General features: G+C 40.0%; 1 protein-coding gene across 3 annotated transcripts in view; it reads right to left on the bottom strand.

Annotated features, from left to right (window-relative positions):
* The window catches only part of CARF (calcium responsive transcription factor), a 52,934-nt gene extending 37,218 nt beyond the window's left edge, over positions 1-15,716 (bottom strand). For 2 of the 3 annotated variants that reach the window (XR_008627240.1, XM_055120468.1), the window contains exons 1-7: positions 15,292-15,716; positions 14,348-14,499; positions 11,454-11,622; positions 8,783-8,862; positions 4,708-4,825; positions 3,131-3,346; positions 754-877 (exon numbers count right to left, since the gene is read on the bottom strand). Coding sequence is in view for 2 of the 3 variants with exons in the window: in XM_055120468.1 (XP_054976443.1) it covers positions 754-877; positions 3,131-3,346; positions 4,708-4,782 (415 nt within the window). In the remaining variant the exon portion in view is untranslated. The remainder of the gene's footprint in view (positions 1-753; positions 878-3,130; positions 3,347-4,707; positions 4,826-8,782; positions 8,863-11,453; positions 11,623-14,347; positions 14,500-15,291) is intronic. The other variant, XM_055120469.1, reaches the window with a different exon arrangement.
* Between the last annotated feature and the right edge of the window lie 34 nt (positions 15,717-15,750).

Genomic DNA, 15,750 nt, shown 5'->3' with positions numbered 1-15,750 from the left:
ATTAGAATGGTAAGTGGTAAAATAATTATTACATTAAGAGTTTCACAATAGGAAAATGTGAAACTACATTTTTTTGTTTTTATGGCATGTTTATAACTGTTTTATGCGAACCTTTTCCCTAAAGTTTTAATAACTCAAAAAGAACAAGGAATCAAAACCAAAAGATAAAACTCCCCTAAATCAGTTGCTATGAAAAGCACCGAAACAGTGTAGCAACTAAACAGTGTAGTTCTGATGTTAGAAAAGAGGTTCAAACAGATGTAAAGGGAAGGGAAGACAACTAATAGGAATATTATCAAATAGATAAAGAACAAAAAATAAATAGGTAAGATTACTTCCCTAATACTGAGGGGACAAAGAAAAGAGAAAAGGGATGAAAATAATAGTTAAAAATGGTGAAATATTTAACAATACTGACAAAATACAAACATAAAAACTTTTCCAATAGCTACTAGCACTATGTTGTTATTATTGCTGTTATAATTACTATTATAATTAAGAAGAATTTATTTTATGCTCACTGGTCATTTGGGAGGAAGAAAGTCAACCAGCTTCATAGAATTCCAAAATGAAATAGACTGCTAACCTAGATAGGAGTTGAAAAATGAACTTGAAATTTATTTGGGCCAAGAATTTTTTTTTCTAATTATTCAGTTCAGAATCTTAACTTAAGAGATTAATTTTATAACTGCTTATATGGGTAATGTTTTCCTTTAGAATATTCCCAAATTCTGTATGCCCATTACTACTTACTCTGAGGATTATTCACATCCACAAGTTGCCCCTGAGGTACAATCACTTGTGCCACTTCTGTCTGAGTAGATGGAATTACATGAAGTACTTGCCCATCATTTTCTGATGGGCTGGCAACAATCATCTTGGAAGCATTAAAATAAACCAAAAATAGGAAAAAAAATAAACCTATAATTATTTAACATAATTATTTCTCAAATTATCAGACATGTCTATCTTTCCAGAGAACATTATAATTTCCTTTATTTTATAGATTTAAAGATGAGGTACATAAAAAATGTTCCCAACATCTCACAGATGGTATTTAATAACAAGATACAAAAGAGACAGCTTGACTTTACAGCCTATGATCTTAATTACCATTGATTTAACTCATTACTTAATTATATAATAATTGAAACAAGGCTTAGATTACACTTTATATCCTTTATATCTACTCATTGTATTATTCATATGTTTGATCAATTTACGAAGCACTTGTCCTACATTTTAGCTCATTTCTATGGCTTTAAAAACAGTATCATTGTACCATTGTTAATTAAATGGAACTTTTTTTAATTGTTTTTTAGGTTGGGGGCCACAGCTGGTATGCATAGGGGTTACTCTGGGCTTTTCACTCAAGAATCATTCCTGGCAGTGCTTAGAAAAATTGGTTAATGTGTTTATTAAGTTATTTATTACTACATATATGTATACACACATAATTATTTTTTGGTGGGGGCCACACCTGACCATGTTCAGAGGTTACTCCTGGCTCTGTGTCTCAGAAATCTCTCCTGGAGGTGTTCAGGGGGGCATATAAGATTCCTTGGATTAAATTCAGGTTGGCCACATGCAAGGCTGTACTATCTCTCCAGCTTTTAACAAATAAATCTCCAGATTTTAATAAATCCAAAACACTATGTTTTCATCAAATCCTCGCCCACTAGCTGCTGATTTTCCCTTTACATAAGCTATTAGATTCTCCTATTATATAACTTCATAGGAAAATTTTTTAAGGCTATTTATTTCAAAACTCTCTACTTTTTCAAGGATGTTGATAATGAAGAAAATTAAGCATTTGTGGGGAGAAAGGTTTCTACGGGAAATCTCTGAATCTTCTGCTCAACTTTGTTGTAAACTTAAAATTGCCTTAAAGTATATAAGAACAAAAACATGTAAAGTTCTACTAAATTTCCTGTAATTTCACTAATCCTGCTCTTTAGTTCTTTGAGGAAAGCATCTTCTTAAACTGCATCTGAAATTTATTCCCATGCTTCATATCACATTTCCTATTTCATACTCAAATAATTATTTGTATAATTTTCCATACTAAATGTGAAATCACACTCTGGAAAACAATACAGAGGCTGGAGGGTCAGCATAGCAGGTAGGGCATTTGCCTTGCACGCGGCTGACCATGGTTTGATTTCCAGCATCCCATATGGTCCCCAAAGCACTGCGAGGAGTAATTCCTGAGTGCATGATCCAGGAGTAACCCCTGTGCGTTGCCAGGTATAACCCCCCCCAAAAGAAAACAATATAATTACAAACAGAATGAGATCTCTTTTTCAGAGGAAAGCAAACAATTACTTTTTGTTGGTTCACATCTAGATTACTTGTACGTTAATCAACCTTTATTAAGATGAAGTTTGGTTACCCTTAGTTCCATTTGTTTAGCTTTGCTTCCTCTTGTTTGGCCAGTGATGTTTCATCCTTGAAGGTGACTTTAACTTCAAAGTCACGCAGCTAACCTGGGTTCAGTCCCTGCCATCCCATATTGTCCCCAAAGCCTGCCAGGAGTTAATTCCTGAGTACAGAGCCAGAAGTAATCTAAGACCACCTCAGGTTGTGGCCAAAAAAACAAAAATGAAAAATAAGAAAAGACAAGCAAAACAGTAGCTTATCTGGGTTTGATTCCTGGCACCGCATATAGACACCTAGTCACTCCAGGAATGATCCCTGAATACAGAGCAAGGAGTAAGCCCTGAACACCACCAAGTGTGGCCTAAAACAAAAAGAAAAAAGAAAGAAAAAAGTACTATTTGCATCCTAAAAGGAAGCCTTTTTAAATTCTTATATAATTACATGGCCTGGAGAGATAGTACGAAGGGGAAGGTTCCTTGCACTGCCCAGTCATAACTGAGTACAGAACCAGAAGTAACATCCTTGAATGGCATTAAGTGTGACTCAAAAATTAAAAATAAAATAAAATCCTTACAAAACTATAAAATGAACGTTACAAAAACAATATATTCAAAGCAGTTTACATCAATAGTATTACAAAATTAAGGTCACCTAGTAAAGACTAGTAACACACCAGTAGTATCACAAAATTAAGGCCATCTCATAAGACTAACACATAGCATTAAACTAGCTATTTGTAAAATATACCTACCGATGGTGCACTAGAATCCTCCAATGGCTGAAGTTCATTTTGAATTGGTTGCCCATTTTGGTCAACCAGATCGAATTGCTCCGCAGAAAGAGTTTGTGTCTGAGTCAGAGTCTGTGTTGTTACTGAATTATGTGCTTCATGAGTAATTGTGGGTACAACTTCAGAAGAACTATTTTGTTCAAAGGGAAGATCTCCGGAGTCCATACAGGTTAGATGCTTTTGCAAAGAAAAGAAAAATCACTTGGATGTTAGTAAAATATAATGTCACTATTTTATAAAAAATCTTTTTTTTAAGGTTTATAATTAAAATTAAGACTACAGTTTACCTAATTCATTTCTGCAAAAGTTGTCAATTAGCACAGAATAATATATATATATATATATATAGCATTTCCTAGGTAAAATTATTTGTTACTATGTTTTATTTCAATTGGCAGAATTAAAATTGTCCGTGAGAATGCAACCTAAAATGTTTCTTACCACATTTTACATGTAAATTATATCTACATTCAGAAAAGCACTATATGAAAAATTTATATATGATAGAAAGTGTGTATAAAGTTAAAATTCTTTAATACTTAAAATGTAATAGTCATTATTAAGCATAAAAAGTCACTGACTAGGGACTGGACTGATTGCACAGGTGTCTTATAAGCATCATCCCTGCGTCAATCCCTAGCACCACATATAGTTTCCCAAGCAAAGCCTGAGCACAGAACCAGTAATAAGTCTTGAGCACTGGTGGAAGCCATGCCCACAAGCCACCTCTGGCTTACCTACACAAGCTCATATAATGGCTTATTTCAGAGACCCATAAATTAATCTCGAAAGAGATCAAAAGCTGAAAGTTAATCTCAGACCCGCGCATGGCTGAACAGATTGGGGTAAATTGGAGGGGGGCAGGTTGGCCTGGGGCCCGCCCAAGCAGAGCCTCCTGAAGCCGCTTGCTTCCACAATCCAAAATTGTCGCCATACCCCCGGCCTGACTCCACCATCTTAGGACAGACCTCACCAAGATACAATCTGCCGGAAATTCAGGTATGCGGGGTTTTTGACTGAAATCTCCAGGCTTTTTCAGAATTGGAATCGGCTACCTCCCCCCACCTCTCTGTAATTCCAGAAGCCTTGGTAGTCACATCCATACCCCAAAGCTCCACCCAACTGAAAAGCTACTCCAGCCTTACTGTCCCAATAAAAATACCTAATGCCCTAAACAAACACCACAACCTCTTAGCACCTGTATTGCAAACCATAATGCACAAAAAGAAGAGAGAGAGAGCAAGAAGGAATGTGCCCCCCATAGAAGGAGACTGGGGTAGGGGAGAGGAGGAGTCTTTGGGGATGGTAGTAGGGAAACAGGGGACATTGGTGGTGGGAAAAGTACACTGGTAGAGGGATGGGTGCTGGATCATTGTTATGACTGAAACCTAATTATGAACAACTTTGTTAATGGTCTATCTCACGGATATTCAATTAAATTGTTTTTTTTTTAAGTAATGTGGAGTTCATGCCCAATTCAATCAGCTTAATCAATGGCTGAAGAGCAGTACTCTTACATTAAAAAAAAAAATTCTCACCTCAAACAATGGAGACTCTCCTTTAGAATCTTTAGAATCATTATGGTTGACTCCTAATGAATCCGACTGTTCCATATTGATGTCATATTTAATTCCATTTTCTTCTACTATTTAATAGCTGAAAGAATTTAAGCATGATCAGAGCACTTAACATTTCTATTAAAATTTTTTCTAAATCTATCATTTCCCTTCAGGCAGTTAACCTATATAATTTCAGTTTAATCGTTTGTATTCTATAGATAAGAAAATAATCATTTTCAGTAAATGGCATATCAATGCATCAAGCTCAATAAAAGGCACAGCAAAAATTAGCATTGTGGGGCTGGAGCAATAGCACAGCGGGTAGGGCATTTGCCTTGCACGTGGCCGACCCAGGTTCGATTCCCAGCATCCCATATGGTCCCCTGAGCACCGCCAGGAGTAATTCCTGAGTAAAGAGCCAGGAGTAACCCCTGTGAATCGCCAGGTGTGACCCAAAAAGAAAAAAAAAAATTAGCATTGTATAATACCCCCTCCTGGACTGGAGCGATAGCACAGCGGGTAGGTAGGGCGTTTGCCTTGCAAGTGGCTGACCCAGGTTTGATTCCTCCATCCCCCTCAGAGAGCCTGGCAAGTTACCGAGAGTATCCGGCCTGCACGGCAGAGCCTGGCAAGCTACCCATGGCATATTCAATATGCCAAAAACAGTAACAAGTCTTATAATGGAGACGTTACTGGTGCTCACTTGAGCAAATCGATGAACAATGGGATGACAGCGCTACAACAGTGTTACAGTGCAATTTCCTCCTCCTAAATTTAATTAACTTGTGTACTGACTTATTAAGACTTATGTTATGGGGGTTGATATGTGTCTGACCCTAGTTCTATTCCAGGTATCACAAGATCATCCAGGCATTGTTGGATGTGGCCCTGGTGGTCACTGAGTATACCACTAAAGTGGCCCTGGTGTTGCCTGGCACTGCAGAGTCCTAGCAATGGACCAATGCTGGGCAATATCTCCAAAAGTGGCCACTGAGCACTGCATGAGAACACTTCTATGCCCCAGGAGACTTCTGCTATGTGACAGGCACCTAAACACTTTAAAATCCTTCTAAGTACAAAAATTCTTATTTTACAAAAATACAGATAATACATATTTCTTCCCTTTAGTAACCTACTGTAGCATTAATTTTAGAAAAGTCTCTTGCTGTATGGATATCATTAATGTACAACTCTTAATAAAATATACAACCATGGCATTTAATAATGGCTTGACAAGCTTTGAAAGTGAAGAAATATATATTCCCAGAAGTTTAAGCTACGTAAGTTCGAGTATTATCATCTTTGTTTTGGGTTAGTTTCCAGCAGTGCTGAGGATCCCTCATGCAAAGCTTACACTCCAGCACTTGGAGCCATCTCCCAGACGTGGATCTTAACTGCTATAGTTGTATGATGTGATTACACACATACTTCCCTAACCAGAGGATTACTGTACAATGTTTAGAGATATTTTTGGTTGTGACAAGTAGGAGGAAAAATGCTGTTATCTAAAGGCTTGGCAAACTGCTAAACAACTTTAACTTAAGTTTTAAATAGTAGGAAGAGGAATATATACATATATATGTAAACACATCTTTAACAACATATTAGTAATCTCTTATAGAGGGTTTAATGGCCCCTGGGTGAAATACAATTTTCACACACTTTCCTCTAAGGAAACTCTTTGGAGCATTTTTAGCAGTATATTCATAATGAACAATACAAAATAAATTATTTCGTTTCTGCTTTGGGGCAGGGGTTCAGGTTCAGGATGGAAACATCCAAAATATGGTGGCCGAAAGTTGTAATGGTGGTGGGATTAATGTTCAAATATTAAATGTAATCAAACATTGTGAACACTTTATAAAAATAATCTTAAAAATTTAATATGAATGTCATAGTGTCTTGTTCAGAACTAGTCTACTTAGAGCTAGAGCAATAGTACAGCAGGTAGGGAGCAAAACTAGAGTCAACCTTCTTAAATGTGAGTTGCAACAATTATAAGGGTCAGGTCACATAACAGAAAGGCACTGTCACTGTCACTGTCATCCCATTGCTCATCGATTTGCTCAAGCAAGAACCAGTAATGTCTCCATTGTGAGACTTGTTGTTACTGTTTTGGGCATATAGAGTACGCCATGGGTAGCCTGCCAGGCTCTGCCGTGAGGGCGGGATACTCTCGGTAGCTTGCCAGGCTCTCTGAGAGGAACGGAGGAATCGAACCTGGGTTGGCCGCGTGCAAGGCAAATGGCCTACCCGCTGTGCGATCGCTCCAGCCCAACAGAAAGTGGAAATTAAAAAAAATTGTTTTAAGGGCTGGAGCAATCGCACGGTGGGTAGGGCGTTTGCCTTGTACGCGGCCAACCCAGATTTCATTCCCAGCATCCCATATGGTCCCACGAGCACCACCAGGCATAATTCCTGAGTGCATGAGCCAGGGATAACCCCTGTGTATCACCAGGTGTGACCTAAAAAGCAAAAAAAAAAAAAAAAATTGTCTAGAAGTTATCACTGTAATCCCATTGTTTGTCGATTTACTCGAGCAGGCATCAGTACCGTCTCTATTACATTCAGCCCTGAGATTTTAGCAGCCTCTCCTTACTTGCCTTTCCCAACAACTGGAGGCTCTTTTCAGGGTTAGGGGAATGAGACCTATTGTTACTGTTTTTGGCATATTGAATACTTCACGGGTAGCTTGCCAGGCTCTGCCTTGCGGGTGGGATATTCTTGGTAGCATGCTGGGCTCTCCAAGAGGTAGGTATATAACTGTTACTGTATTTTGGATATGAATATGCCACGGGGAGCTTGCCAGGCTCTCCCAAGTGTGCAATAGACTCTTAGTAGCTTGTCAGATTCTTCAAGAGGGAGAACTAGGCTATCAGATGTCGCTTGGCAGCAATGTGGCTGCTTGCTTCCGGGAGCGGATGTTGGCTGTTGATGGGATTACACAGGGGCGGGGAAGCAAGTCTCCGGGTGTTACTGCCTAGCTACTGAAAAATGAGGGATCTGGTTGGAAGAGGCCCAGTCCCGATCTGAGTAGCCTTGGAGATCTCAGCCCCGGGTCCCACACACCTGGGTTCCTCCACTGGCTCCCCCATGCATGAAGCTCTGCTGGCGGGGGGCGGGGGGAGTGCAACCTGTCCCTTCTAAGGGGCCCCTGGTGAAGACAGCCAGGCATGGGTGCAAGAGACTGTGTCACTCTCTTTGACTTCTATAGTATTAATTCATTCTATAATGAAAATTGCATATCAAAAGTAGTAATTTTCTTTATGTGTAGAAAAATATACGAATGCATTTTTATTGCAGAAAATAATGCTGCTGTGAGGAAATAATTATAGCTTTCACATAAATTAAGCTTATGATTTACAATCAATTTATGAAGCTTATTGATTTACAATCAATAAATTAAACTTTTAAAGATTAAAGACAGGGCCTCTTGCACCCAGATCCCTCATTTTCCAGTAGCTGAGCAGTCACACCCAGAGACTGCCACAGGCACCCGTGTAATCCCATCAATGGCCACATCCAGAGACTTTAGAAGTTATAAGGACTGGAAAAAACAATACAGCATATAAGGTGCTTGTGCTGCACACAGCTAACCCAGGTTTGATTCATCAGCACCCAATATGGTCCCCAGAACTCCTCCAGGAGTGATCCCCAAGCACAACAAAGAGTGCCCCCAAAAATAACCCTGAAAAAAATTTTAAAAATTAAGAAGTTTTGGCTTAGGCATAATGAATCCAAAAATTTACTCCCAGTTTTCTACCGGGTCATTCAATTCCATTTCAATTGTGTGCATTTTATAAATGTAAAAGATAGAATACCTATAAGACTTTTTTTAAGTTTGGCGGCCATATCCAGCATTGCTTAGGGCACACTGATCTGTGTCCTTGAGGAACACTCCTGGAGACAAGCAATAAAACCACATATGATACAGGGGATCAAACTGGGATCAGTCACATATAAAGCAAATGCATTATTGGCTATTATCGTTATCTTTCCAGTCCAGGACTACTTTCTTTTTTTTAACGTTTCTATTTACCCTTTCCTCTCTTACCTGTAAATGTCAGATGAATAATCAATGAAATTTCCACTAGGAGGTAAAAAACTGTTTTCTCTTAAAAAGAAACTCTTGGGCTAAAAAGACAACAAAGAAAGTTAAGACACGGGGCTGGAGCGATAGCACAGCGGGTAGGGCGTTTGCCTTGCACACGGCCAACCCGGGTTCAAATCCCAGCATCCCATATGGTCCCCTGAGCACCGCCAGGGGTAATTCCTGAGTGCATGAGCCAGGAATGATCCCTGTGCATTGCCGGGTGTGACCCAAAAAGCAAAAAAAAAAAAAAAGAAAGAAAGAAAGAAAGTTAAGACACTTGACATGCATGTAGCCAACACTGGTTTGATTTCATCACTACAAGGTCTCCTGCACACTGCCAGGAGCAACCCCCAGAGTCAGTATCCTCCCTAAGCACCATGGCTATGGCCCCAAAACCCAGAAGAGTAAATTTTTTTTTTATTTTTTAAATTTTTGTTTCCTTTTTGGGTCACACCCAGCAATGCTCAGGGATTACTCCTGGATCTGCACTCATGAATTACTCCTGGTCAGGGATCGAATCTGGGTCGGCTGTGTGCAAGGCAAATACCCTATCCACTGTACTATTGCTCTAGCCCCAAATAAATAGGGGTTAGAGATAATATAGGGGGCAAAGTTCTTGCCATACAAATGACTGACCAGTTTAATCCCTAACAGGTTTGATTCCTGGAATCACCAATAGTCCCATGAGCATTGCCAGGACTGGTTCCTGAACACAGCAGATGTAGGTGTGGTCAAACCACACCGCGCCCCTGACCCCCCCAAGATAAATAAGGTTTTTAAAAAGAGAATACTCTGGCCAGTGTAAGTCATTAATAAATTTGTATAGAAATATAAGATGGTGAATTTCTTCCTTTAATATGAGTCAAACTGTTATCGTGTAAATCTAAATTTGGAAATAAGAAACAAGTACAGGGGGCTGGAGAGATAGCACAGCGGGTAGGGCGTTTGCCTTGCACGCGGCCGACCCGGGTTCTAATCCCAGCATCCCATATGGTCCCCTGAGCACCGCCAGGGTTAATTCCTGAGTGAAGAGCCAGGAGTAACCCCTGTGCATCGCCGGGTATGACCCAAAAACCAAAAAAAAAAAAAAAAATAACAAGTACATTTCATGGCTCAGAGCATTTAAGTGGGAGTCAGCAGGCTAGAGCTCAGTACGCAGTAAAGATAGTGGGCAGGATGAACGTCTCTGGGGAGTATTCTAGTGAGAGAAAGATCACCAAAGATAAATAACTACTCACTGTTGAGCTGGAGATTAAAGGTATTTTTAAACTTACTGATAACCTGTTAAAAGGGCAGTTTAAAAGCTGGGTAGATGACTTTAAAAGGCTGGACTGCAAGCTCAGCATGTGGGAACCCAGGCTGATTGCTGGTATTGCTTGGTTCTCAGACCTCCAGGGGTGACCTGTGAGCACCAAGATGGGAGTGGCTCTTGAGGATCACCCAGTATGGACCATAAAAAACAAAAAACAAAAAAACTCAGTTTAAAGTGAAAGCATTTATCCTAATTCCATTTGCATTACCTTTATCGATACTACAGAGTAAAAAATTTTTTTTTAAAAATAGCTACTTTTTGGGTCGGAGTGTTTCAACAGCAAAGCACGTGTCATATACACATGAGACCTGGATTCAAATTCTGGCACGGATAAAAAATTCCCATCTAACCTCAATGTCAACAGTACATGATTTTCTCATGTAACTTGCTGTTACATGGATGGATCTGGAGAGTGAAGTTATGAGGAGGAAGAGGGACAGACACTGAATGCTCTCTCTCACTTGCAATATATAAAGAAATACAGTAGAATAACAAATGCCCAAAGGCATTAGAAATGAAGACCATGAGGACAGATCTTCAGTAAGAAATATCTCACAGGGAGGAGGAAGAGGCTTGTGAGAATACTACAATGGTGGAAGGCAGTGGTCTGCACTTTGGAGTAGGAGGGAGTGCTAAAAGGTGGTATAGTGGTATGTATCAAACTATATCAGTAATAGTAATGTAATTCACAGTATCTAAAAGAAAAAAAATTGAAGCTGGGGGTGGGAGGAAAACTGGGGTCATTGGTATGGAAGTATATACTGGTGAAGGGATTGGTGTTGGAACATTGTATGCCTGAAACCCAATCATGAACAGATTTGTAAATCATGGTGCCTTAAAAAATTAAAAACAAAACGATTTTCCTAATTTTCAATTAACTACCAAAATTAAGTTATTAAGACTGAAGATAACAATACTAGCTATCAAAAATTATCTTCTAATTGGTAATCATAACCAAAACTATTGAGAAAATATAATTTTTTTCATTAGTATATTAACAGACGACTGGAGCGATAGCACAGCGGGTAGGGCATTTATTTGCCTTGCATGCAGCTGACCAAGTTTGATTCCTCTGTCCCTCACAGACAGCCCAGCAAGTGACCAAGAGTATCCCGCCGGCACGGCAGAGCCTGGCAAGCTACCCGTGGCATATTCAATATGCCTAAAATAGCAACAAGTCTCACAATAGAGATGTTACTGGTGCCCACTGGAGCAAATCAATGAACAGGACAACAGTGCTACTACTGCTACTATATTAATAGACAATGATGAACTTTTGTAGACCCTTATGTTCAATTAGTCAAAAAATAAAATTATTACCTTTAGGTAGAAGCTCAAGTTTGGATTCCAGGCCTCAAGCATTTTACTAGCTCCAGAAATGCCCCCTTTCATCCATTAAAGTTTTTTCTTTCTGTGTCACTAAATCATGATAGTTGTAAGCTTCATTTATGTGAAAGCTATAATTATATCCTCACAGCAGCATTACTTTCTGCAATAAAAATGCATTCAACATGTATTTATCTTTCTACACATAAAGAAAATTACTACTTTTGACATGCAATTTTCATTACAGAATGGCCATTACAAGCTGGTATAGTAGAAACCATTGATAGACTTGGTTAAAAAGAACTGAAGAACTGATTTAATAGATAACTGCATGTGTCCTGGGAGTAGGTTAACAATCTCTGTCCGTGTCAACAATCACATTCTATAACTACCTTGGAAAAACAAAGAAACTTATAGCAAATACCATTTTTCTCCACCATGAAAACATTTACCAAAAAGGTAGGGTTTTTTTTTTTTTTTTTTGGCTATACCTGATGGTGCTCAGGACTTACTTCTGACTGCACTCAGGGAGAACTCTTGGCAGGGTAGCTGTGTGCAAGGCCAGGACCCTATCCACTGTATTACTGCACTAGCCTCTAAAAAGGCAGCTTTTGAAGGCGTAGAAGCTTCAGAATAACGGCATACCTCCTTTATACTACCTATAAAACCTTGCATTTTGTTGGACATTTTTTTCTTTTTTATTAAGTAGTATTGGGATTGAGCAGAGAACAGAAAGAAAAAGATTTCCATTCTCAACACCCTTCCACTAAGAGAAAATTTAATTTTGAGGAGACTTTCAAGCAGTGCTGAAGGGGCTGGCCCGAGAATCCTTATTGTTGGTCATTTGTTCAAGTGTTAAGACCGAGGATGCAGGGCTGTTGGGGCCCTGCATTACTGAGATACACCAAAATAATATCAGCGGTGCTCAGGAGCCCTCAGGCCTGCACCAAAGTAGCTCATGGGCTCATGTGATGCAGGTATCATCAGATCTGTATTATCTTTTAGACTTTGGCTAAAGAAATTTTTACTCAACCTATGTAGTACAGAATGTGGAGGTTGAGAAAATACAACCCATGTATTACTGACTGTGGAGAATGTAAAAAAAAAATCTTAAAACTTTGTTTTAAAAACAATTTTGGAGGCTAGAGAAATAGCTCAGCCATCTTAGCACATAACCAGTTTCAATCCTCTGCAATGTGTGGACCCCCAGGATTGCCAGAAGCAATCCCCCTGCCCCCACCACACCCCCAAAACACAGAGCCATAAAAATTCTTCCCCAAGTGTCTGAGAGATACTACAGCAGGAAGAGAGCTTGCCTTGCACACAGCAAAGATGGGTTCAATTCCTGGCATGCTATATGGACCCCAGAGCCCCAGCAGAAGTAAGCCTTAAGCACTGCTAAATGTGGCCCCCAAAATAAAATACTACCAATATATATTTTATTTGTATACTCATATGCCTGGGTCATGTGAAAAAAATTCTCAGGTGAAACAGGCAAAGTTTAAGCAGCCCTAGTCTAGACATTAATGACTGAACATCAGAAAGCACAATAAGGCATAAAAATATTGCTGGCAAATTGCTTTCTAGAATGTTCCATGTCACATTCAAAGAGTTGGTTTTAGGGCCGGGGAATATGACTCACAGGGCTATAGCACATATTTGCATGTAGGAGCCTGGGCTCCATCCTCACCACCTCATGCTCCTCTGAGAACCACCAGAAGCAACCACATGTCAGTAGCCCCTGAGCACCACTGGTGTGCCCCATAAAGAAACCAAAATGTTGATTTTATCTTATACCAAAGCAAAGTTTAGGAAGAAACTTAAGAGATTAAATTTAAAAATTGGTGTTTTAATTTACAGAGAAATTGTTTAAAAATGACATGTATGGCAGAAGGGAAGAGGCTATTCAGGCTGTAATTACTCATACATAGACTGCTATTTCACTGTTTTGATTTTGCTCAATATTGCATTATATTTGTTAAAACTTTAGACGTAATTCTTGGGGCTGGAGAGATGGTACAGTGGGAAAGGCACTTGCCTTGCCTATGCCCAACCCAGGTTTGATCCCTGGCATCCCATATGGTCCCCCAAGCACCGCCAAGAGTATTTCTTGAGTACAGAGCCAGGGTCTAAAAAACTGTAGTAACACTCTTGATTTTTGGTCATGCTTTTGTTTATAAATTTAATGAATGAAACCAATAATCTGAGGATAATGCCCCAACTAGGATAAGTACAAGATAAAGACATTTAATGTTTAGTTTCAAGAATTTTTCTTGGGCTATCTCCAGCACTACATGGTCCCCGTGAACACCAAACCAGCCCACCCCAAGAGAAGTCTGGAGTAGCCTTGAACATTGTCAGGTGTGGCAAAAAAAGTTTTATCCCTCGTACAGCATGATTCAAATACATGAGGTACTGGGTTCTGCACCAGTACCCCATTCCCCAAAAAGCTTATCTTAATTTTAAGTATTTTGATCAATTATTTCAAGATTTAAAGAATCCCGGATCCTGAAATCCACACAAAATGCCAAATTTCATTGACTACATTAAAATTTTTGCCCAAATGTAACGTACAAGTGAAAATTAAAAAAACAGATTTTCTTTTTTTACCACAGGTATATGACGTGTTCATTTTGCAAACATACTATAAATTCAAAGTGTCAAATTAAATCACGACTCCTAGTTCACATATATTTTATAAAGTAATTTATTTTTAAGTGAGTTTTGAAAATTAGTTTGTATCCAAATTTTAATGTTTGCAGGTATATAACAGAACTTCCCAATTGCCTGAGAAAATAAAGGTGCAATGTCCCTTTTATTCTCGGTTTGACCTCCCAATAAACATCCATGCAATTGAGATTTCTACCATTTTCTTGCTCGATACATACCTCTTTGTTTTTTAAAGCTCTTTGCTTTTTGAGAGGCTTACAAATTATTTTAATAATTCTCATGACTGAGATAGCTCTATTAATCTCTATTTATAAAGGAAGAAAGCCAAAGCTGTGAAGAAGTTCCTTATCAGCGGGCATTAGAGATCAGACTGAAAAACCAAAAGGGAAAAAAATCCAGAACAATTAGGATTTCAAAGACCATGCAGTCTTATACCATCATCACAATATACCATTACTTAGGAAAAAAACTTAGTAAAAAAAAAAAAAACCTTTATCTCCCAAGCTGTGGGTCTCCAGCAACGTGTCTTCATCAGGACCATAAGAAAGGCATCATTGGTTACACATCTTTAAAAGATATTTTTACCAATGGTGTTGATATTTTTAAAAAACCAACAACCTGTGAGTTTAATTTCTTTCAGGTTCTAGACATTTCAATTTCAGACAATTTTTAACTGCTAGAGATCAAAAATAAATTATCAAGGGCTCCCTCTACCAAATTCTTTACATACAAGCTAAATAGCAAGACACTGTTAACAAAGTAGTTCAAGGTTCAGGTTGTCTACTTAAACCATCAAGGTTCATCACGACAAGCGATCACCTGGCTGAAGAACACGCTTCTCCTCGCCAGGCCCAATCCTTCTCAAGGGCTTTCCAGGGGCTTTTCTCCTTCTCTGTCTCACACCGGGTACCTAGTTAAGAGGGGCCCCGCTATAAGCATCATTCTTAAGGAAAGCTTCAGCTGTCTTCACCGGCGCACAGACCGCACTGCCCGCCGGCTCCTGCACCCGGCTGTGTCTGATCCTAAACTGAGGGCTCTCTGAGGTCCCCTCGCTTGGAGCTTTTCAGGCGACCGCCTCACAAAAATGTCTTTTGAGCTCTGGACATTATGTGTCTCTATCCCACCCACCCACCCCCGGCCCCGGCCCCCACCAAAAACCAACCTCAATTAATTTACTGTCGGGCCCATAAACAGTAAGACACTGGCCTTGGCTCACTTTAAGACAAAACAGTGAAAAATGAGACGTGTGGGAGGAAGCCTTCCCACATCGAGACATAGAAAGGGGCTGACACGGGGGAGAGGAGCGGCGTGAAGGGCCACACAGGGGGGCGCTCACGCCCAGGGCTCCGGATCCCCCCCGCGGCGCGTCCTCGGGACTCGGGAGCTCACAGACCTCTAACCTCCACCTTCTCCTGCCGGCCTGCCCCGGGCAGGCGGCCGCAGGCCTCGTCATAAGGGGAGCTGAAAGGGCCGCGACGCGGGCGCGGAAGGGCCGTCGGGGCACGGCAGGAGGGGCCGGTGGCCGGCAGTGGCTCCAGCCCCGGCGGGTCGGGAGGTGACGGGAGGAAGCGGCTGGAGGAAGAAAAAGGCGGGGGAGGGAGGAGGGGGAGGGAGGAGGTGG

The sequence above is a fragment of the Sorex araneus genome, chromosome X (assembly GCF_027595985.1).
Source record: "Sorex araneus isolate mSorAra2 chromosome X, mSorAra2.pri, whole genome shotgun sequence".
Taxonomy (NCBI): domain Eukaryota; kingdom Metazoa; phylum Chordata; class Mammalia; order Eulipotyphla; family Soricidae; genus Sorex; species Sorex araneus.
The sequence above is the reverse complement of the archived record's forward strand: the minus strand, read 5'-3'. Positions and strand labels throughout refer to the sequence as shown.